Source organism: Podarcis erhardii (assembly GCF_964252035.2).
Source record: "Podarcis erhardii genome assembly, chromosome: 1".
NCBI classification, from domain to species: domain Eukaryota; kingdom Metazoa; phylum Chordata; class Lepidosauria; order Squamata; family Lacertidae; genus Podarcis; species Podarcis erhardii.
Window position 1 is genome coordinate 105291996 of NC_138497.1, and position 24900 is coordinate 105316895.

Below are 24900 nucleotides of genomic sequence, written 5' to 3' on the forward strand. Positions count from 1 at the left end.
TTTGTATTTATGTAGACTTATCGGCTGTTTTAAAGAAAGATTAAAAAACACAGAACAAACGCCATTTCATTTGGTTAAAAACATCAGTAAACACATGATGTTACAAAATGTTTAGAGATCATTCAACTGTTATTTGAGGTCAGTGGTTGCTTAGAAATCCTTAAACTATATTTCAATGTAAATTCTACATAACGAGGAATAAGAAACAATTAGAAACATATTTTAGGTGACATTTTTTAGTATTTTAAATGTAAAAATAAAGTTATAATATTAATAAAGTTAATAGTTGGGTAAAGTGTTTAAATTGAGTAGGGAAAGTATTATACTTTTTAAGGTGTTAAAAAGAAGTTATATATTTTCTAGATCATTGAGGGGTTTTTTCTCCTGAAAAATACCGAGCTAATGTTTTCTTGATTGCGTTTAGCTCTCTCCATCTCTGGAGTGATAGATGTCGGGGTTCCTTTTCCCATGCTTTCTTTGTACAACACCTACAGCATACAAGAAAGTGTCCAGAAATCAAAGAATTAGATTATTGTTGATGAACCATTGTGTTAAGTTGTGTTACTGTTTAATCATCATCACTGCATAGGTGGGTAAAGAATTCAAGAAACAAAGTGGTTAAAAAGTTATTGGATAAAGCAAAAAGCAAGAAGAGGGGAAGGAAAAAGAAAAAGTATTTTTAAAAAATTAAAAGGAGTGTTTTCTTTAGGAATATGAAAATAGATAAGATTCAGAGAAAATAGATGCAGGACGAGGTTATATCTGATGATGTTACTTTTTTTAAAAAAAGTATTTTTAAAAAATTCAATACCAAGCTAACGTTTTCTTGATTGCGTTTGACTCTTTCCATCTCTGGAGTGATAGGTGCTGGGGTTGCTTGCCCCAAGTTTTCTTTATACAAAACCTAAAGATTGTAAAAAGTATCCAAAAATCACAAAAATATAATGCGAATAAAACTATTGTTTGAAGGGAAAGTATAATAACCGGGGTGGCACTTCAAAAGTAGGCATTTTGCAAAAACAATTAAAAATTATAATAAAAAACCATAAAGACGGCAGTGTAGAAAGTCACATAATAGAAACTGATCTGTCCTGGTACAAGTGAAAGGCAAAATCCAAGGAGAAGGATGTACAACAATGAATTAAGCAGATAAAATAATTAAAAGAGGAATGTATTATTTTGAGATCAGGATTCTATCCAGTAGGCAACATCCATCACTTTGTATAATAGCTGTGCCCAGGGAAGTCATCACATATAAACTCATGGTCCAGTTTCTTGTCCTAGTTTTAACTACCGAATTACAAAGTATCTTGTGTCTCTCATTAGCTACATGAAGCTTTTTTTGTTCAGTGTGCTGTTGGAAGACCACTTGGGCAGCATGTTTTTCATGCTGGTGTTGGTTGTTCCATTACTGAAGGGTGTTCCTGACTTTTGAGTCCTAAAACTCATGAATGCTGAGGCCTCTGAATGCTGAATTCTATGGAGATTTATATTGATAGGGTGGTGAAACTGTTTTAATGGCCCTTTTCTGAAATCCCATTATCAACAATGTACCAATTTGGAAAGTAACAGCATCAATCATGTTGTTGTCTGTTCCTGCCTACATGTGATTTCCTATGACAGCTTGTGAAACCACCAGTTCATAAGCATATGGGATGTTCAATCAAAATAATTTAGCGATTGTAGTATTATTTTTCGCATTATTACAAATTCGTTTATCAAGAAATTTGTTATGTGGACCAGAAATCATATGGTCTAACAGTGTCTGGATAGAGTCCTATAGTTCACCACTGCAAGGTTATAAAAAAGACCTCTATGGTCAGATTATTAAATACCAAATATCAGATTTATGGTATTTTATGAGTAAAATGTAAGTAGTTTAAATAAATAGGAGTATTTTACTTAAGGAAGAAAGTATAGTTTTAGATACTAGAGGGGAAACAATTCCCACAGCTTGTTAGGATGTTATTTAAAATATGTATATTTGTTTTTAAAATGTACCGAGCTAATGTACTCTTGATTGCGCTTGGCTCTTTCCATCTCAGGAGTGACAGGTGTCTGAGTCCCTTTCCCCAATCCCTCTTTGTACAAAACCTACAGGATACAAAAGAGTATCCAGAAATCATATCATGGCAGATTGCAAACAAACATTATTGGCTTGTAATGTTAATAATTGGATCATGCCAGCTTTCCAGGAAAGCTGGCTGGCTGTTGATTTCCGTGTCACCTGGAAGAGACACCAATCAATCAACACCCATAAAGGGAAAGAATCTAGTAGGATGAGAAAGTTGGAAAGGTATCAATACAAACCAAACGTGAAATTAAGCCAACTCCTAGTACTTATGTGTTAAAGCTTAGGTTGCAAAGAGAGTTCAGAAGATAGGGTGATTATGCCAAGAGGTGAGACTGGGTGCTATATTTGATTAGGAAGCATGGATCTTTATAACACATCTAATGTTATGGTAAACCATTTGGGTCTTTTTTCTTCTTCTTTTGAATACCGAGCTAATGTGTTGTTGATTGCGCTTGACTCTCTCCATCTCAGGAGTGACAGGCGTCGGGGTACCTTTCCCCAGTTCCTCTTTGTACAAAACCTACGGGATACAAAAGAGTATCCAGAAATTATAAGGTGCCAGTGACGGCATATCAAGATTAATAGTCTGTCAATGTTAACACTGGGGTCACACCGGCTTCCAGTAAAGCTAGCCATTGATTTTAGTGTCATCTGAAAGAGAGGACCTATGTAAGAAAACAATCTAGTAGGATGAGGAAGTTGGAAAGGTAGAAAATAAAGACGGAAATCCTATGTTTGCTGAAAAATAAAAAGGAGTAAGTCCTAGTAGTAGTGAGTTAAAACTTGGGTCACAGAGGGAGTTTGAAGGGGAGAATTCTTATGCTAAGAGGTAAATAGGAACTTTTGTTGTTGTTGTTAGAAAGCATAGATCATTAACACATTGGATGTTATTTTTTAGAATCCAGGTCTTTGTGGGGTATTTTGCTTGTCTTCTTTTGAATACCGAGCTAATGTGTTCTTGATTGCGTTTGACTCTCTCCATCTCAGGAGTGACAGGGGTCGGAGTTGCTTTCCCTACGTTTTCTTTGTACAACACCTGTGAGACAGAAGAGCAGCCAAGTAAACCAGCAATAAATGAATTGCCATGTTTTTGTTATTGAAGCATGAGGGGTAGAGTTCTGATTTGGTCGTGATTTATTCTGCAGGGTGTTTTGGGTTACATTTTAAAAACAATATAAGCACTTATTTTTGACTGGGGAAAACAAGGACAAAGTATTGTCTTAATACATGATCATGCTTTTGAATTATAGGCATTTTTTGCATCCATGTATAATATCCATAAAATGCCAAGCAACTGATGTGGGAAAGACAACAGATTGTTATCTTTTGGGAGGAATGTGAGTATAAGACATTGAAAGGAAGAGAAGGGTTAAAAATTCTCAGGATGTGACATTCTCCTGCAGTGGAAAATAAAAGACGAGGAGGTTTCCCAATAGGGGTATATAACTCCATCTGCAGGAAGAAGCTGGGATGGAGAGCAGGGGTGAGTTAATCATATTACAAAACAGAATTAAAAACAACTGTTTTCCCAGAAGTACCGAGCTAATGATTTCTTGGTTGTGTTTGACTCTTTCAATCTCTGGCGTGACAGGAGTTGAGATTCCTGCCCCTAGGCTTTCTTTGTATAGCACCTGCATGATGACAAAGGGGAATGCAGAAATAAGAAAAATAAGGAAGGAAAACAACAGTTAATTTTGATCTGCAAAAAAGGGGGGTGGGAATATGGTCTTAGATCTCCTGGGTATGAGCCTGTAGGTGATGTCCAATTTCCACAATATATTTCCTGTGGTTTCATGCTTCCCTCTGTCCTGTTACGTATCAAACATGGGTGCATTCATGTAATTCCCAATGTGTATGAATCTAGCCAAATGTACGTACTTTTAAGTCCCATTGATTTTAGTAGGAGGGATTCAATGTGTTTAATGCTACTATTGATGGTGGTGAGACTTAGAAATGCTTAATTGGTGGATTGTACCCAAGGAACTCATTGGGATACCAAGGCGGAGGGTTTTGGTGGGCTGAGGATGAATAACCATAAATCTTTGATTTACACTGGGAGTTTTGTAACGTTACTTCTTGCAGATCTCCACTTTCTATATCATGTGTGCCACATCACAGTGGGGCTGGCTAGGGATTCATAATAGGATGTGTCTGGCCATTTCTTACAGCGAGCCATGTTGGTGAGATCAGCCGGTGGTTGTGGATAAGGTTTCTCTTCACCTTGGCAAAATAATGCAAGGGAAGGCAGGGGAGAAGCAAAGAAACTACTGAGAAAGATATCACAATGTATGGATTTCCCAGGCAGAAATATAGTGTAACAGCAAGCTTAGAAGACTGATTCAACGGTGAATATTTGAGTATAAATATTATTTCATAAGATGCAAATGCTTCCATTGCCTTATTCCAGAAGGAATGCAACAATTATTTTTCTAGTGCATTTTTGGCTGAAAATGTGTCGCACTACCTGTTCAACCCAGCTGGAGAAAGACCATATACTTTTTACAATGTCACACAGAAACAAACAGTGACTTAGAAAAAAATCAAAATCAAGAAGGTGAAAACAGAGAAAGAGATAGGGTTGGGACAGTGAGAAGAGCAGTTAATAATATCCAAAATTATTGATTCCTTTTTTTAAAAGTGCGCCAAAAAAGAAGGCAGTGGGAAAATGACGATCAGTAGCAGTTGCTAACATGGTGCCCTACACTGAAGTTCAAGTCCCATTAGCCCTAGCCAGCACAGCCTGGAGTCAGGAATGATGGGAATTGAAGACCAAACAGTGGCTGGAGGGCACACTGGAGATGATAAGTGGATTTTTTTCCCTCTGGAAGTCAATTGCATGTATGGAAAAACGGGTTCTCCCTAAATGAGAGCATGTGTTGCGGTTGGGGAATACAATCCACCCTGACGTTGCTGGGCGGATTTGGCCAAACCAAGGACCTTAAATGGTTAATTTGGTTACTGGGGAGTTTGGATGTTGCTAGTTGGGAGGAGGGGCCAGAGGCTTTAAATATAGGAGGCCCGACGTTGCTCTTTCTCTTGGCTTTTTGCACCGGATCACCCGCCCACCCTCCCTTTAATAGGGGGGGGGGTTGGTTTGATCGCTTGACCTTGCTATGCCTGTCATGGGGTCGTTCGCCTTTGAGCGGGGGCCTGGTAGGAATTTTGCCATTTGGCTGATTGGCTGGTGCCATTTGGTTTTGGCCTACTGCGTAGCAAATCGTCACAACTTGTAAGGTTGGCGGTTAGGCATTGGTTAAAATTGGTTGCTGGAGGGGTAAGTGCCTACCCCTCCAATGGTGGTGCGAAAAAGGGAATTCCGTTAAAGGAATCCAGGGGCTTGCCATTCTTTTCGTCCTTGTCCCTGGAATCGGACTTGGGCCGTGCAAGCCCCACCGGAACATGAGGGTGAGAGGTGATGGACTGATGCCCGGCCTCATTTTCTCACCCAATACTTGTTTCCCACGCTGGCTTCCGCTGGAATCCGGAAGTCAGCTCTGTCCCTGGGCATGGACAGATAGTCATAACCAATGCCTAAGCAACCACTCACATTTTTGTATTCTGAATAAAGTTGTGGCCAAAATTATGCCAAAAACCTTAAACAAAAATTGATGTGTCATGTGTGAATTTTTTGGTGGAGGGTGGTGTTGTGGGACTCAACACGCAATAGAACAAACCTGGAACAAAGAAGTTAATTTTTAAAGAGTTGAAATGGAACTTTCATATTTGAACTACCAAGCTGCAGTTTTCTTTAATGCATGCAACTCTCTTGTTTCCGAGGTGAGGTGAGTTGGTTTTCCTGTTCTCAATTCTTCTAGCACTGGGCAGACAGGTCCTATTGGGAAGTTAAGGTGCAGGTGTATTGCACCCATGTCTGAGGTCCATCCCTATGCCCTTGGGATGCTTGAAAAATTAGATATTGGTGAATTCTGATACAGTATAACATGAGTCACACCTCCCAGACTAACATGCAGATTAAGAAATCTTTCATATTTCACACTTTTTCTAATTCTGCTAAACGGTTCTCAACATATTTTTAAAAATATGTATTTTGGGACTGAATGTGTTTAGAAATGTGTACGTTGTGAAAAAATACATTTTTGTTAATTAGATTTTCTTGCAGGATGAAAAAATATTAATGTGGAATTGGGATAGGATCAATATTATTTAAATCTGGTTGGAATGCATAGAGCAAAAATTGGCCTTGTTCAATATGGTTTCTTTTCTTGCTTACAATGCCAGTATGAGCTGGGAGCAAATTCAGCACCATTCATGGACTCAAAAAGAAAGACTATCATTGAAATCATATCAAGATAGCTATGTTATGGAGGGGTTAAGGTTCAAGATGGTTAATTATATTTGGGGATGAAGTTAAAGCTCATTTTAGCGACAAAAATACCGAGCTAAAGTTTTCTTGATTGCGTTTGATTCTTTCCATCTCTGGAGTAATAGGTGTTGGAGTTCCAGCCCCTAAATTCTCTTTGTACAACACCTGTGTGACAAAGAAGTGTCAAAAACAAAAAAATTATCTCAAGATACACCATCAGCAAAGATAGCACAATCTAATTTTCTGTTTGGCCTTATGGTGTTTAAAACACAGGCCAGGAAAAAAATAAATAAAAAAAATAAAAATCACATAGAGAAAGAAATGCTATATATTTTGACTTCCTATCATGCAGGAAGTTGCAATCTGTGACCAAGTTTATTCAAATGCAGTAATATTTTTCCACCTAGAATGACAAAAACTCAGGCTATAAAAAGGGGAGGAAATTGTCAGAGGGTACTAAAATCAAGTTTAATTGTGCAAAACATGAAAGGTTAATCTTATTTGGGAATGATGTTATAGGGCATTTTTGTAACAAAAATACCAAGCTAAAGTTTTCTTGATTGCGTTTGACTCTCTCCATCTCTGGAGTAATAGGTGTTGGGGTTCCAGTCCCTAAATGTTCTTTGTACAACACCTGTGGGACAAAGAAGTGTCAAAAACAAAAATGAAAATTAAGGGGCACATCTTAAGATACACCATCAGCAAAGAGAATGCAATCCAGTTTTCTGGTTTGCTTTATGAAGTTTAAAAAACAGATCACAAAAAAACAAAAAATGCACACAGAGAAAAATACTGCATATTTTAACTTAAAACACCTATCATGGATTAAATTACAATTTGTGATTGAGTTTAGACAGCTGCATCATTATTTTCACACCCTAAAACTACCCGTTTTGTTCTGAAAGACTACAATAGCATAAATAACATTTTATTATTCTATTTTTAAGAGAGGGGTTACAGTTTTATTCTAAGTTTGCACTGCACCAACACAAATGCCAAAGGCTATTAGAAAATGTTTCCTGTTATAAGGATATATTGAATCCACTCTGAATATCATTTGTTTTAAAACAAACAATATTGCCACTTGAGGGGGAAGTGAATAGGGTAAGAAAGAATAAACAGAGCTAAAGAAACCCACTGCAGACGTATGTCACAGTTAGTGCTGTAATTCTTTCCTTCAGAGACTGACATTTTAGTGATTTTATTAAAATGAGAAGGATTCAAAAGCTTGTGGAAGGATTAAAATATATTTATCAGAGTTTGGCGATGGTTAAAAGGATTTATCTATAGATATTTTGTGATATACCGAGCTAACGTTCTCCTGATTACGCTTGACTCTCTCCATTTCTGGGGTAACAGGAGTTGCCGTTCCTGCCCCTAAGTTTTCTTTGTAGGACACCTGTGAGACACAATAAAGTATCCACAAAAGACACTCAAAAATACTGGCTAGTACTTTGTAGTTAACGGCGCATGTTTAAATCCCATGCTTAGTCTAGTATTGAGAAGGAAAGATGAGAATAAGGGGAGAGTAGTCATTAAAATGTGAATGGAAAAGCAAAGTCAGAAGAAGTATGTTAAGAGAAGTGAATGTGTGCAAAGGGAGCACATGCTTAATCTTATTGAAGATCATAGGTGTTACTGTCATTGTTTTATTTATTTCATTTTTAAAAGTGCATAAAACTGTAAATTGATGTTAACGCACATCAGAATGAACGAGTCATGAAAATGGCATGTAGAAGATGATAGTTAGAATGTTATTATTATTTTTAATGAAAAAGATGAGTTATGGTAGGTTTGATTTCATTGAGAAATACCGAGCTAATGTGTTCTTGATTGCGTTTGACTCTCTCTATCTCTGGAGTAAGTGGTATCGGGGTTCCTTGCCCTGTATTCTCCTTGTACAAAACCTGCAGAATACAAACAGCCACAAAGGTAAGAAAAAGGTAGCTGGAAACCTTTCTGCAATGCAGAATGTTAATTCACACACTGACTTTGCATATAATTATTTGGACATTGCCCATTGGGAGTATAACATTGCCCGGTTACAGGTGTCCCCACAAAATGCCATCCCTGTTCACATGTTTCCACTTCTAGATGCCTCTGGGGAAAAAGTGCCAAACTCCTGGAATTACAGGTATCTCTTTTTTTGTGGTGTAGTTCTTTTTAAAAGTTTGGGGCTATTGCTGCTGGAGAGACATAAGCATTTCGAAACCTCCTTGATAAAACTTGTTATATTGGTATTGAATAGCCAATGAGAAATCAGTTTTTGTTCTTGCACCATTACCCTTGTCAAGAGTTTTGCTTTGAGGCCAAATCTAAGAACAAAATCTGAGGACTGAGAGATTTAAGGCCTGTTTTGGTTTTATTTTTTTAAAAAAGAGAGAGAGATAGACAGAGAGAGAAAGAACAAAACTGAAGTCCTTGACAGGTTTTTTTAAAAATAAAAAAATTCCTGCATTTCACTCCTTTTAAAAAGTGCCCTCTTCCCCAGATGGAAAAACAAAACCAAACAAAACAAAACGGTTAAGTCAAAAAGGCATTCAGTCAGTTCAAAATGTCAAAAGCAAGAGAGGCAAATTTGTAGTTAGAAAAGGGTAACTAGACTGCCTACCTGTAACTTGATTATGCAGAAATGAATTTTGAAAACAATTAGTATGGTGAAGAGCTCAGGGTAAAAGGGAAGGCAGAGCGGGAAAGAGAGGAGAAAGAACCAGTTGGAACCAGTTCCACAGCTCCTTGATAAATGTCACTACATCTTCTCCTACTGAAACACTCAAGATACCCATCACTTAAGTGGCCAAATGATGCTAGACAGAATTCCCATGTTCTAATAAATGAAATCCTACTCATTCAGAGGATGGCCCATTAAGATCTGAATAAAGCAAGAGGCCCACTTAAGTGAGCAAGAATAAATTGTTTGGCTTTTCAGACTCAAGGAGCAACAGGTGCTCAGACTTCAAGCAGCAGATATCCTATCCGACACATAATTAAGCCCATTCACAACAATGGTCTTAAGTACACTTTGTGTTGGCTTCTGGCTAGTGTGTCTCTGAACATGTACAGAGTGCCTTTCACCACAGCCAGGTTCACTGAGCACTCCCCCAGCCAGTAGGTAGGTGGGTATAGCAGGATCATAATTTTGTCAGTTACTATTACTACTACTACTACTACAATTTTATCCTCTTGGTCCATTTCTGTCTGCTCAGCATTAAATGGGTCTATATTCTCCTCTCAATGTGCACAGAAAGTAGATCTTAAAGCTAATGGATGTTAAAGCCCGAGTAATACTAGAGGAATGCCATACTAAGGATGAAGTTGATGATAGCATGTTAGCAGGGGCAATAGATGTCTGTTTAGTAAGGTGAACAGCACACTGTTACTGCCCAGCATAGAAAATACCAGCCACTACCGAGCTGATGTGCTTCTGTGTCTCCTTGACACGTTTTACTTCGGGAAGATCAGAAATGGGAGTTCCTTTTCCAATTTGATCCTTGTACTTAATCTACAAAGTGGTATTCAGTTCAGAAAACAAGACAAAACAATAATGACTTACATTATGTACATGAAAACACATCCATTTCACATAAAAAGAACAAGAGTAAAGAAATATAATCACAATTGTAGGAGCTGAAAGCATTGCATGCACCCATGTCGAAACAGACTCATCTGCGGAAAACGAGTTTTTGCAAAGATTTAAAATTCAATGTATAAAAGCCAATCTCCAATTTGATAGCGGAGGAAGAGCCATGGATGGACATCTTGACTCAACAATCTTGCCAATGTAGTAGAAACAGGAGGATTAAAGCTTTCCACCAGGTTCCTTGCTTGAAAAGCTATTTTAATAATCAGTAAACAAGTATGAGATTATTTTATTTTGCAGCTCAAATGCAACCTGGCCAGAAAAAAAAATAGATTTTTGATCATGGCATCCATCACAGAGCTTCTCCTTTTCAGCCCCTGGCCCTGTTTTACAACTACCTTGTGTTGACAATGCCAGGCAAATCTTCAGAGAGTAGCCTGGAGTGGTCATGCATCTCCTCAGCTGCATCCCAATGGGACACTGTTATTGGGATGCTGTTATGAGACCTTCCCATGGCCACTGTCAATATTGGGCCCCCTTGCAATTGTGCTGGCTGTTGATATCAATCAAATTTTCAGTCCAGCTTAGGAGAGTGTGCCTAAATTGTTTCAACTCTAGTAACGTTCTTTGGATTCATTTCCCACTAGATCCCGGAACCTAGACTTGTGGCAATAGGTTTTGTATGCTATGGGGTTTTTTCCTCGCACAGGAAATAGGTAATGTGCACTGAAACACACGGCACTGGCCAACGCAGAAGCAGATGAATGAGCCTCTGCAAACTGGAACCTCTGCCTATTCAGAGGAGACACTGGGCTAGGGTGCAGTGTGTGTGTGTGTGTGTGTGTGTGTGTGTGTGTTAGTCTCCAATATGCATTATAGACCTATTAAAACCAAACAGCTCATCCTTATTCAGTGAAGTCCCATTGAAACCAGTGGCATAAACCAACCTATATTACTTTTTAAGTCCAATTGCTTTTCAGTGGGATTTCGTCATGAATGGAGGAGGATTCTGTTCTGGATTCAAATGTTTATCAGATAATCTAAAATGAATAAACTAGATTTTCCTCAAAAAATTGAAACGAGTAATATCAGTGCTTCCTATCCACCTCCCGTTCTATCCAGCATGGGTGACAATACATGTACAACATTCAATAAAAACATTTTTTACCTCTTTTTTTAACGAAATGTCAAAAAAGGAATGTAAGACATTGTGCGGAATGCAGTCAAATGAAAAATAATTTTGGCAATCCTACCATACGTACTGGGGGTTGGGGGGAGTTGAAGTAGAGAGAGAAAACAAAAAATATCATAAATAATTCTCTAAAATTATTGTTAGTTTTAAAACGTGGTCACTATATTTGCTACCATGAATATCTCATCGACATTTTGGACAAGATCAAAACGTGAATTTAGTTTCAGTATTTTATGAAATGATAAACATTAGTTGAACATTAGAAAATGTTAATAGTTAGAGTTTTTGAAATGTGGATACTATTTTACATAGGAAAGTAAAAGTAGAATGGAAGAGCTAGTTAGCAAATTATGTTTTGATTAATTATGAAAAGCCTTGACTTTTCAAGTTATTCCAGAACTACTGTTAGGATTATGTAAGGCAAATGAAGTTTTATAAGTTGGGAGCAGCACAGGTAAGAGTGTTAACAATCCACTGGGTTTTGTACCGTGCTTATTGCATCCTGGGTTTGTTTAATTCTCTGCATCTCGGGCGTCTTTTCAATAGCTGTTCCTGTTCCAATATCTTCTTTATATAAAATCTTAACCAAGACAACAAGATTGAGCATAAAAAAACAACAACATTGTCATTTGCTACAGAAAGACTACAAAACAGTGGAATATTAAGAAACCTCTAATTGGTTCCTTGATCACCAGTGCATTCACTCACACAAAAGTCATTCCCATTGATTTCAGAAGCTTTTGCTTCCAAGCAAGATTATCCTTAAGTAAAATGTGTACATCTCCATATTTTGTGATGTAGTTCTCCAACAAAAAAAAGGGTGTGCAAAATGTGTATATTGGGGGAAAGTATGCATAAAACGCACAATTGAGTGAAAATATTTTTAAATGCACCAGATATTTGCTAAAATGTATACATTAGGCAAAATTCCACAGCAAAATGCATACAATGGGAGAAAGCACATTGAAATGCTGGTGAGTTTTTTGAGGGTGTTCTTTTTTATTTTTTAAAGCAAACGAATGCAAAAACTGAACTGAACTTAAGATAAGAAAAATGTTAACTCAAAACTAGACAGATTCATCCATCCCTGTTTTCAGGATCTTGGGGACTTGTGGAGGAGGGAATTTCTGCTCCAACTATCCTGGTTCATGCACGCCAGTTACATTGTCTAAGTAAAATGGGAATGGCACTGATTTTAACGTAGACATGGATTTCCACTGTTTTGATCAGACATCCATGGAATAATCATGACCAATAAACACATCACATAATGACAATATTTAGCATCCTTTGAAGATCTTCATGGTTAAACAAAGCAGGGCATACATGAATTAGCTGCTAAAAGACGACACAGCTACACAGCTACAAACAGCTACAAACTCATAGCCACATTGCAAAACAAGGGCAGATATTTTGTACTTCTACTGTCAGATGTGGGGTACGCAACCCACTGCAATGATGGAAGCCGTTGAAGGAGAGAGAGTGTAAAGGAAAAGCAACACCTGCACATATAATAAGCTACACATAATTAGTGTAAAATTGCAAGGCCCTGACCGCCGACATACAAGCCTGGATATGCATAGTAAACAAGAAGCATATCCTGTATGCTGAAGGATCTGCAAAAGTAGGACAACAAAATTAAGGATTCGCTTTGTGGTGTAAAATAAGGTTACCGTGCTGAAGTTCTTCTGGTTTTCTTTAACTCTTAATATCTCTGGTGTTTCATTTACAACTGTGACTTTTCCTTTGCTGTCCTGTAGATCATGCTGGTACTTGAGCTGTTAGGAGAACACATATTTTTTGTTTATTGCCCTTGCAATAAAGAATTCAGTCTTGCGCCTTTATTTCTTTGGTATTCTATATAGCTTTCTTATAAATAGGACAGAATCTTCAACCATCAGATAACAGGACAGAATCTTCAATCATCATGAGGCATTCTCTCAGCATTTACAGAGAATGGAGAACACCATGCACCATAGGGTAGGGACTCTGGGTGCACAGAAGATTTTGCGATTGGGGCCCACATTTACCCATCCATGTTTCCATCAGCTGGTGCTGTTTTCAAGCACATGCGACCTCAGGTAAACTGCACTACTATCTGCACATATGCTGTATCCTCACCATTCACCCGCATTTTTGTAACCTTGTATTCCACCTGTCCTGCATCCCAGCCACCCAATTTTCGGTTTTGCACTGTAAGGTATGATGCACAGAGACAAAGGCAGTGTTGAAATGGTCGCGACACACAGTGTACTACACCCTTCTTGAAAGGGGAGACTTTGACTGAAACCATGCCTCTCTAAGCCACACACACAAACATGCACATACAAAATGGGTAAGCTCATACAAAACCCCACGGCCCTTCAGGTGTTGCTAGACTCCAGGTCCCATCAGCCCCAGCCAACATGACCAGTGGTCAAGGATGGTGGGAGATAGAGTCCAAAAACATCTGCAGGGCCACAGACTCCCCATCCATAATGACACGTTGCCTGACACCACCTCTGATGTTGAGCGAGGAAGAATAAAAGAGAAATAAAACCTTCCCATGCATCCTGAGAGCTGGTTAAGCCAGGACAGTGCAATGCAAGAAAACAGCATGTTTGGCTTTAGTGCCATTGCTTCCAAACAGCAATCTCATCTCTGCTTGCACAGTCACCATGGAGATTTCTATCCATCTATCTGTAAATGTGTGTACACACGCTTTTACATCTTCAGACCTTACACAATTACTTTTATCTTGACCCAGGCAAGCAAGAGGCATTCTTACAGCTCTGGGATGTGTTCCAGCCATGCAAAAGCTCTTGAGGAGTGTGTGAGGGATGTAGGAGGCGGAATATTTGTCCTGAAAAGCGGAATCTTTCATCCTATGATCTGCATGGGTCTCAGCAAGGTGTAAAACCCAATTTATCAATGGATGTAAAGGTAAAGGGACCCCTGACCATTAGGTCCAGCCGTGGCCGACTATGGGGTTGCGGCGGTCATCTCACTTTACTGGCTGAGGGAGCCGGCGTACAGCTTCCGGGTCATGTGGCCAGCATGACTAAGCCGCTTCTGGCGGACTAGAGCAGCTCACGGAAACACTGTTTACCTTCCCGCCGGAGCGGTACCTATTTATCTACTTGCACTTTTTGGCGTGCCAACTGCTAGGTTGGCAGGAACAGGGACCGAGCAACGGGAGCTCACCCCGTCGCGGGGATTCGAACCGCCGACCTTCTGATCGGCAAGTCCTAGGCTCTGTGGTTTAACCCACAGTGCCACCTGCGTCCCTTATCAATGGATGAGCAAGGGTTAAACCCTGCCGTGTTGGCTGTGGGGCATGGCATGAGCTGCAAACACAGAACTGAACCCTGCCCATCAACTGATTGTCAGGTGGGTGTGGGGGTTTTTTTTGGGGGGGGGGAATGGTCTCAGGAGTCCAATTGCACCCTGCCAAACTTGGCCTGTGGTCTGGAGTTTTCCCACCTCTGGCCTACATTCTGCACAGGACTTCACAGCATCACATATTTTTAAATAATCACACTTTTCACTGTGTTTACAATACATTAATACCTACCATGCTGAAATTCTTTTGGTTCTCCCGGACTCTCTGCATTTCTGGTGTGTCTAGAACAGACACATAGTACGACATAGTTCTTTCTGCATCCTCCTTATATTTTTTCTGTTGGTGGTGCGGAAGGAGAGAGAGAGGAACAAGATTTATTGTTGTGGTAAAAAACAACAACCAAAAAGAAATATATACGCTCAATGTCCAAGAGGCAATTTGCACAAAAACTTGTTTATGGTTATCTGGAGTTGAGATATGTGTGAAATGGTTCCTACATGAAAGAAGCTCCTATCAATAGGGAGCAAGACCCTCCTTTTTTTAAAAAAAAATCTGGCAAAGCTAGTTGAAAACAAATACGATCATTACCTGACTTGAAAAGTTCTTCACGTGGTGGGCATGGATGATGTCTGGTGTGTCAACCACCGTGGTATAGTTGGCTTTTTCCATTTCTGCAGACTGCTTATATTTGATCTGTTGGTGGAAAGGTCACAAGCAGATATCCACAGTGAGTACATTTATGAACACAGCTTCCTCCTGATTTCCCCTTAGGAAATCTATGGAGAAGCTTCCCTTCCCAAGTGTTATTAGTGCCTGGCTGTTCTCACTGACCTGGCTAGCGATGTCCATAGCATTCTTTGCCCTCATATAGTCTGGTGTTTCTGTGGTATGACCTGTCAAGCCTCTTCCTTTGATTTCCATCTCTAGAGCTTTCTTGTATTCTTTCTGTTGTGGTTTTTTTAAAGAAAAGGGTTAATAGAGATGAGACCATCACAATGGGGCAGATTTTTCAAAAGTGACACTTATCCCAATTCACCAAGGGTGATCTTGATGTGAATCAAGCTGCTGCCCATACAACGTGCAAAAAAAGTGTGCCCCACAGGAGAGAAACGTATGCAGTCGAAGAAGCATTCACTCTTCACAGACAGTCTAAGTCATTTGATCATTTGTGTTACCTAAAAGGCTCATCTCCTGGCTAACACCTCAAAAGGAAATTATCTAACAATTAGCTATCAACACATGTTGATTTCCTAAGATTTAAAAAGGTAAAGGGGATCCCTGACCATTAGGTCCAGTCATGACTGACTCCGGGGTTGCGGTGCTCATCTCGCTTTATTGGCCGAGGGAGCCGGCGTACAGCTTCCGGGTCATGTGGCCAGCATGACTAAGCAGCTTCTGGTGAACCAGAGCAGCGCACGGAAACGGTGCTTCCCTTCCCGCCGGAGCAGTACCTATTTATCTACTTGCACTTTGATGTGCTTTTGAATTGCTAGGTTGGCAGGAACAGGGACCGAGCAACAGGAGCTCACCTCGTCGCGGAGATTCGAACTGCTGACCTTCTGATCAGCAAGTCCTAGGCTCTGTGGTTTAACCCACAGTGCCACCCGTGTCCCCTCCTAAGATTTAAGAAGTGTCTAATACACAGTTTAGGAAGTTTGCTTAACTTAATTAGCTTTTCACACACGCCAATTTCAGAGGATTAAAAACGTCTGAAACATAGCTCAAATAGCACACAAGGGTCTAGCTATTGCCTTGCACAGGACACAAGCTTAATTAGCTGTATGTTTTCTAGCACCTACAAACCCATTAGAAAAATTGACCTGGGAAGGTAAATGGGATCTGACTCCGAGATATAATCAATGCTTCAGAAATTGCTAGAGCCCAGGCCTATAATTTCTCTTTATAGATAGCTTTGCGGGAATTCTTCTTATGAAAGGCCAGTTCTAACCTTATCCAAACAGCCTGGGAGGGATGCTGCAGCACTGCTCATTACCATGCCAACGTTGTCCTTCTTCTGGGAGTCATAGGGTGGAGCCACATCATGCATTTCTCCCCAATGTCTGGGGCTTTTGACATTAATCCAGTGCAGAAGAAGGGGGCCATGCTGCAGTGGCCCCCAAGGGAAGTTAGCCTAGCTATGTGTCTCACCTCATTCAAGATATAGGTTGCATTCTTTGCTCTGAGTAGGTCTGGGGTCTCTTCCACAATGGTTAGGCCTTTACCTTTAACACCTTCTTCCAAATCTCTCCTGTATTCTTTCTAGAGGGGGTGGGGAGAAAAAGAAAACTGAGGAAACCAAAGAGAGAGAGAGAGAGCTTCAAGAGGGAGGAGGAAGAAGGAGACCCCCTTCCCTAAAAAGAGTTAGTAAATAGCCTTCAGATTATCTTAAAGCAACACTTAGTTAGGGTGTTCAAGGTTCAACCTTCTAGATAGTCACACAGCTTGACACAACAACTTCAGTAAAGAACACAACATATAGTGAAACAATGATGTCTGTTCCACCATCAGGAAAACATTAATGCTGCTAATACAATTAACAATTAGTGATTTAAAAACACACACCAATGGACTAGAACAAGCAACAAACATAGATTAAACCATGCACTTAAGAGAAATGTTTAAGGCTAGTAAAGACAGTAGTGAAGAGACTGCTTTGGTAAGGACAATTAATGAAACTAGTAGGGTGGTTCACAGCAGAAGACAACAGAGGAGCTGCTACCTCGCTTGCTATTTTGGTGGCATATCTGACATGCAAAAGAGATGGCGTGACCTCCAGGCCAGTAAGGTTCCTGCCTTTCATGGACTCTTCAAAGTCTCTTTTATATTCTTTCTAACAGGAGTAGGAAGAAGAAGAAGAAGAGAAGGGGGGAAAACAGAATTTATTTTGGATCTGTGCAGGAAGAATATTTTCAAGTAATGTACTGTTAGTTTTGGGTCCTGTCTTGCCCTTGTTGTGTCAAGTTTGCTGGTTGGCCATTCGGTGTTGGGTGGGGTTTAGCAGCGTGGTGTAGTGGTTAGAGCGTTGGACGATGGCCTGGGAGACAAATTCAAATCCCCACTCAGCTATGCAAATCACTGGGTGGCCTTGGGACAGTCCCTGGGACTAAAATGGAGAGGGCAGAACCATGTACCCCAACTTGAGCTCCTGGACGAAAAGGTGGTGTATAAATGTAAGGAACAGATAAAATAAAAATACATTGCAAGCGCCCACTTTGTGTCTCTGACAGCAACAAGGCTTTGGATGAACATGTGATTCACAAAAGGTAGGGCTCCAGCCTTCCAGTGATCACCAGTGTGCTCAGTTGGTAAGATGCCCTTAAAGCCCACAATAGTGTCATTCCTATGCTTTAGTGCTCACTAATTGTTAGGATCAGTCTATGGAAGGGAAAATCCCAGAGCCAAAAGGGTAGGCATCCCATAAACCCCAGGCGGGGGGGGGGGGGGGACGTCTAATTGCATTTTGAATGGCAATATATTGAAACAATTGACAGAATCACCCAAAGGACCTTATACCAGTATTTTTGCCTTGTATAAGTTTCGCTCTTGGACAGAACAATGTGGACACTTCGATCAGGCTATAAAATCAGTGTATGGTTAAACAAAAAGCTAATATCAAGGGGAAGGGGGTGCTGTAACACTTAAAACAAGCAGGGATTTTCAGTGCTGAAGCACAACAGTTTCACAACTAATCTTGCTGATATAAAAGGATTAAATATTAAGGCAAACGTTAACTCTGATTTAGCACTGGCTTGTAAGAAGCAAGGTGGACTTTGCACCCTTTCAATCGCTGTTCAGGCACTGTATTGGGAAATGATGGGCAGAGGCGGCTTTGAAAAAGTGCAGTTGAAAAGTGTTTCAAAAGACACATGAGAGGATGCTTGGCAAAGCCTCCAGGGAATGAGAAAGGGTAAAAGAATTGCCTTCTCTGACTGCTTATCTTCCTTTTCTTTAGAAAAATGTGAGAGGCCTCCTGGGCTCAAACCCAGGGCTCAAACTTCCCTGTATCCAGACCCCTTGCACTTGCATAATGGGGGATTGTTCTTTATCAGGTATGGCAAACACCTGCAGCAAGGTGTCAATGGCTGCACATGGCAAAGACAGCAAGGATCTGTAGAGGAGGGAGCAGGCAAGCCCCTGGGCCTGGCTATTGCGGGGAATCAGGTCTGTACTCCTGCTTGTCTCTGCAGTGCTGTGTTACTTCCTGCTTTGGAGACCAGAAGCAAGCACACCTTAAAGCACAGATGGTTGGTTATGGACCGAACTGTGCAACAGAGTCTTTATCTAGTCAACAGACTTTGAGATGGTTGTGCGGTGAAATACTGGGGGGGAACCCACCCTGAAACAATTGACAGAACCACCCAAATGTTATCGACCGAACACCTTATACAAGTATATTTCACCTTGTATAAATTTCACACTTGGGACAGAACACTGACAAAACTGAGTTCAGGAAGGTCAATGGAAAAACTATAACTGGACGCAAACAAGGCTTGAATAGTGTCAGCGAAAGTTGTTTATTACAAATTATATACTGCTACTTTTAGCAGCCAGTCTAATCTTCTGGTAGCCCAGGGGAAACTGACAAACTGCAAGTCCTTTTATGAACCAACACTTCTGTTATCACCTTAATTCCACAAATACAAAGTAAATTAATAGCTTAAGAGTCTGTAGCCTTGCTCCTAAACTTCTTTTATTTGGCAACCGTGAATCAGATTGTAATAAAGTGCAGCCTGTGTTGCCCCTCAGGCTACAACCTCCATCATCCCTGATCCTTAGTCATCTGGCTGGGGCTGATGGAAGCTGTATGTCCCCCCCCAAAAAAAACCCTGGAGGGCACCAGGTTGAACAAGGCTGCTATAGGGTGAACAGAGGCATGATTATTTCAATTCTAGTTATACCTTCAGAAAGCATCTTCCCCACTAACTGCCTGAACCTGAATGGAAATAATACAATACCATGTTGTCGGGCCTTCATTTTCCAACATGAAACCAGGCTGCATTCTGCCACAAAGCACCTTACCTCGCTTTGCATGTGCTGAGACTCCTTAGCCGTGAGGTATGTTGGTGTTTCAAAGTCCAGCATGGGCTTCCCTCTTTCCTTTTCATATTTTTCCTTGTACTTCACCTGCCAAGAGGGAGATAAATGTTATCTCCAGTGCATTGCTAGGTATAGAATAGAAATGTACAGGATGGCCCTGGAATGTGGAAGGGAATTGTGTCTCTTCCCCAAGCCGCGCTCAAGAAACAATCATGTCAGTCATGAAAACCGCATGTCACAGTGAGTGACCTGTTGGGTGCCCCCAACACAGTCTGCTGCACCTCCCAGAGGAGGGCCGAGAAGCACTGAAATGCTGCTACCAGATGTCAAGGGTCAAGGCCAATTTCTATGCTCCGATGGCAACATGGTTGCTGTCCACTTCTTCACATGTCAGGGCCCCATTTTGCAGCTGTAAAGATATGAAGCCACAATTGCGTGGTTTGCATGGCTAGTTCACACAGCATTGCCTATGTGGAATTATGGCAATTTGTGAATAAGGGTTCGGAGAACAGTCTGAAAACCAATGTACAAGAGTTTTTTTGTTCAGTCGGAAAATAGCACAGATAGTTAGAGAGGAACATTAACAACAGGCAGGTCCCAAAACATTTTAAGACCTGGCAAATTTTGAATTAACAAATAAACAACACATTTGTAACCAATTTATCAGAATATAGACAGCTATATCTCACATGCAAGAAGTGTGCAAAACTATATATCCACAACAGACTTTAAAATGACATTCAATTACATTTAAGTGCCAGGGCTTTTTTCCAGCAAATTCTGTGAATTGAGCTAGGAGCTCTAATTGGAGGATTCTAAGCATCTTTATAAAACTATTATTCCCGGAATTCCTTGGGAAAAGCAACTTATTCATTTATATTGTAAATGTACTCCAAGATCAAAAGGAGTTTAATGTTGAAATAACTTTACAGCAATACTTTCTTTTTCTTATTAAGTGGTATATTTCCTCCTTCTTGGCAGACTGACCCTTCTAGATTCTAGAATGCAATGCAATGGGTTGTGAACGAGAAATAAAAAGCAGGGAACACTTATCTATGACTTACTATGCTCTGAAGTTCTGAGGCCTCCTTTAGATGGATCTGTTCAAGGTTATCTGGAACCACATGGTAGTGACCTTTACTCTTCTCATATTTCTTCTTGTACTGGTACTAAAGGGGAAGGTGTCAAAAACCACCTCAATAACAAAAAGGCCTAACCGGATCAGCTTTCTAGCTCCAGCCGATCCAACCATTTCAACAGAAAAACAAGAAACCCAAAGCATTTTTTTAAAAAAGGAAAAGAAGAAGAAGAAAAAGGAATACATAAAGGGGTGGGGGAGGAAGAAAAAAAATCTCAGACTAATGCCGAAGCACTTGTGATAGCTACTTTTCCCTTGCAATATTATGCAAGAAGGAACAAGATATTGTAAGTAAATAAAAAGAAAACCCCCAAAAAAGAAAGAAGGAAGAACAAAAGAAATATAGTGAATATGTGATACAATTAAAATGGAAGACAACGCCACATCTTCTTCTCTTTTTAGCATATTCATCATTCTGTGGTCTAACAGCAGGATGATAAAAGTTTAGCAAAAGCAGAATTAATTTTGAAAAGGTTTTAAAAAGTTAAAAGAAGAAGAATGTTGAAATAATATTAAGCACAAAAAATATTGAAATCAAAAGGAGGAAAATGGTACTCCTGTTAGTCAAAAAGGAAAGTTAAAAAGGCAAAAAAAAAAAAGCCATTTACATGTGGTTAGAGGTTTTACAATATTAGCAGTTCTACAGCTAATAGAAAATGCTTGAGAAACTAGGGGTATTAATTAGTCCGCATGAGGAACACTCATTAGGCAGGGAAGAAGAGAGATCACTACCAGGTGATTTCCTAGGAACAGTCAAGGAGGAAAGCTGTTACAGAAATTGTTAGCGGATATTATCTCAGAAAGGCAGATGGATGAAATGCTAAAGTGAATATGGTCTGAGATGAGCTAAGAGGCTTACAGAACTGGCGAGATGGCTGGTGTTCAAGACGTGATGCATCGACAGGGATTCAGACATGTCTGTCACTGGTTTGTGAAGTTTCTTCAGGTCCGCCTTATATTTAATCTGATGGGGAAAGTTCAAAGAAACGCAATAAATGAAAACGCAAACAACAATCGGACGCATTAAAAAGGAACAGGACTCAGTCAGACTTTGCATCAAAATGTTGCGGGGGTAGGGCACTGGGCAAGAGATGATTAATGAGATCAGAATTACTGCAAATGTTCCTTAAATAATCCAGGCACATGTTCCTTTAGGGAAATTCAGGTACATGGCTCAAGAAGGCTAGGAGATAGTTGAAGATGACAACTCATCATCACTATTTTCTGTGGTTGTGCCTGCTTGTGGAATGTGCTCGTTTGACACCTTCATTACATAACCTTAGGTGCCAGGCAAAAAAAATCCTCTTCTCCTAGCCCTTTGGCTAATTAAACAATCTGCGGCCTTTTAAACCGTGTGTGTGTGTGTGTGTGTGTGTGTGTGTGTGTGTGTGATGTTGTTTGATACTAAAGCATGTATTTTTGTATTTTTATATTGTAAACTGCCCTGTGATCCTCAGATGAAGGTTGGTATAGAAATTTAATTAATAATAATAATAATAATAATAATAATAATAATAATAATATCCTCCCCTTCGGCCAGTATTATGTTCAGGGGCTCAACTCCCAGTTCTGCCTCATACTCGGTTTCATGGACAAGCTGCTTGTCCTTTATGACTAGCTACACCCCTCAAGGCAGCCATTTTGTGACTAGCCATGGTCTCCCAGCTGCCATTTTGTTGTGATACTCATAAGCTTTTCCAAATGGGCCCATGAGCCTGAAAAGGGTTGGTAACTACTGGACTAAAGGCCCACACATACCTCACTAGCGATGTGGTGGGCATCTTTTAAGGTCTTGTAGATCTTGGCTTCCTTCAGGTCATATTGCGGCTTATTGCCCTTCTCCTTGTCAAACTTCTCTTTGTATTTGATCTAATTCCAAGAGGAACAAGTGTTAAAACAAGGTCCCGACTTTTAGCTTGTCTGGTGCCAAGGGACAAAGAGTCCACATTCAGATTGTCAAAACTGATCCCGATTGCAAGCAGACAGGTCGAACAATGCAAGCCATAAGACCTCTTTGAAAAAGAAGATACCATTAACGAAGGCAGGAAAATTCACCTGATGCAGCAATGAAGTTGGCACACACTGCATTTACAAGATTTCATGTTGCGTCTTTCATTCAGTAGTTGTGTTTCAGCTCCACATTTGAAATATATAACTCATTCATGGAGGGGGGGGGCGGAATCTGAATGTTGTGTGTGTGCAGCATGGCTATCAAGAGACACAAGAGCTAAATTATGACTGCATTGTGCATTTTTCTGTGGCCTAAAATGGGTGTTTCCTGATACAGGGCAATAGAAACATCTGACTTTCTAAATATTTCTTTCCTGCCTTCCCTCCAAGGGATTTTGAGCAGCATTCAACCAAGATTTGCTACACTGGAGCCCAGTGTACACTGCCTAATCAAAGAGGCAGTTGCATTTGATCTGATAACTATAATTATTGGCTTTAAGAGAAATTGCAAAAAGACTGTGATTTTAAATAAAAAGACATGTTCATGATAGAGAATAAAGGTCCTGCTAGATGCTCTATTCAGAAGAATACTTTAATGCACTCTCAGTACTAGAATTCAGAAGAATACTATACTGCACTTTTATTTACAATGACTTTCCTATTCCCTCTGATGGACAGTCCAGTTCTGCCTGACAATTGAAGTGAGCAAATGCAGCTTGGTTAAGGTAAAGGTACCCCTGCCCGTTCGGGCCAGTCTTGACAGACTCTGGGGTTGGTGCGCCCATCTCACTCAAGAGGCCGGGGGCCAGCGCTGTCTGGAGACACTTCCGGGTCACGTGGCCAGCATGACAAAGCTGCATCTGGCGAGCCAGTAAGGAAACGCCGTTTACCTTCCCGCCAGTAAGCGGTCCCTATTTATCTACTTGCACCCGGGGGTGCTTTCGAACTGCTAGGTTGGCAGGCGCTGGGACCGAGCAGCGGGAGCGCACCCCGCCGCGGGGATTCGAACCACCGACCTTTCGATCAGCAAGCCCTAGGCGCTGAGGCTTTTACCCACAGCGCCACCCATGTCCCTGCAGCTTGGTTACTTTCATTCTAATGGAGGAATAAACAGATTCACCATCAGATTCAGTCGAAGAACTTGCCAGGGGATATTACTGCTTACTAGTACTTTGCACTGTTAGTGTGCAAAGTACATAGAGCAAGGTTCTTAAGACTGAAAAGTGTCATTATCAAATGCTCCATAAAAGCTCCATAAAAGAAGAGGTAAGATATTAGTCATTTGCTAGAGAGAGAGAGAAAATAGCAGTTATACAAATTCTGGCATGAACCAGCAAAAATTAAGCACCTGGATTCCAAATGATTTCAACGAGAGCTTATGATGTATTTTAGCCCTCTCATGTTGAAATCAATGGTTTGATATGCTTAATTTTACATGGATGGCACCCAGTCTTCACCCCACCCCTGGCAAGAGCTGATTGACGTAACTGATGAAAGGAATAGATCATGCTAGGGAGCGATGCACAGGGCTGAAAAGAAGAAAAGTTTAACGTTAGGAAACTGGAAGATGCCACAGTGCAGATTTCAATTCCATTCCACAATTCTGGATGTCTAAAACATGTTGGCATGTTTTTATCCAAACAACCCTGTATCCTTCATGCTGGATAGCCTCATCTTTTGGACATGGGTTGACAAAAGATGCCAGTGGTCAATATTCAAGTGACAGTCAAGTACACTGTTTATGTTTACTTTTTAAAAAATGCAGGACACTCTGGGCACTGACGCTCTTGAGAAGGACAAGACTCTTCCTACAATGACACACACAAATACAAATGACGTATTACAGGTAGGTGGGGACCATTATGGGCCACCACAATTCAGATGTGCATTTTGTGCCTGAATAGTGGCTCCACAGGGCACAAGCTACTTTCTTAGAATACTCTGTGGGTTTCAAACGCATTTTGACATTTGTCGTGAGGACCCACTAGATCAAAATGCAAGTCTCTTGTTAATACTTGCGATTTCCATCAGGATTCTGCACTTGCTAAACAAGATTTGTTAATGGATATGAGATAATGAACAAAAAACTATGGATGATTGGCAGAGAAGCTGACGGAAGTCCAAAAGTTGAAATTTGTGAAAATGTTTGATATGGTGATATTTGTATAATGGAAAATTTAATAAAAATTATTATAAAAAAGAGATAATGAACAAAAAACAAGAGGCAGAGGGACTTGTTTCAATATTAAAACAAAAAGCAGCAACAAAACCATAAGACACGGT

General features: G+C 40.3%; 1 protein-coding gene across 48 annotated transcripts in view; it reads right to left on the reverse strand.

Annotated features, from left to right (window-relative positions):
* Positions 1-24900, reverse strand: part of NEB (nebulin) — a 157448-nt gene that overhangs the window by 7548 nt on the left and 125000 nt on the right. For 10 of the 48 annotated variants that reach the window (XM_081869593.1, XM_081869592.1, XM_081869603.1 and 7 more), the window contains 22 exons: positions 22426-22536; positions 21527-21631; positions 20594-20698; positions 19512-19616; positions 17212-17322; positions 16641-16751; positions 15324-15437; positions 15081-15185; positions 14724-14828; positions 12844-12948; positions 11658-11750; positions 9808-9900; positions 8213-8305; positions 7705-7797; positions 6940-7032; positions 6471-6563; positions 3613-3705; positions 3018-3110; positions 2502-2594; positions 2002-2094; positions 812-904; positions 396-488 (listed from right to left, as the gene is read on the reverse strand). In XM_081869593.1, coding sequence (XP_081725719.1) covers positions 396-488; positions 812-904; positions 2002-2094; positions 2502-2594; positions 3018-3110; positions 3613-3705; positions 6471-6563; positions 6940-7032; positions 7705-7797; positions 8213-8305; positions 9808-9900; positions 11658-11750; positions 12844-12948; positions 14724-14828; positions 15081-15185; positions 15324-15437; positions 16641-16751; positions 17212-17322; positions 19512-19616; positions 20594-20698; positions 21527-21631; positions 22426-22536 — 2193 coding nt within the window. The remainder of the gene's footprint in view (positions 1-395; positions 489-811; positions 905-2001; positions 2095-2501; positions 2595-3017; positions 3111-3612; positions 3706-6470; positions 6564-6939; positions 7033-7704; positions 7798-8212; positions 8306-9807; positions 9901-11657; positions 11751-12843; positions 12949-14723; positions 14829-15080; positions 15186-15323; positions 15438-16640; positions 16752-17211; positions 17323-19511; positions 19617-20593; positions 20699-21526; positions 21632-22425; positions 22537-24900) is intronic. The other 38 variants (XM_081869608.1, XM_081869605.1, XM_081869565.1 and 35 more) reach the window with 37 other exon arrangements.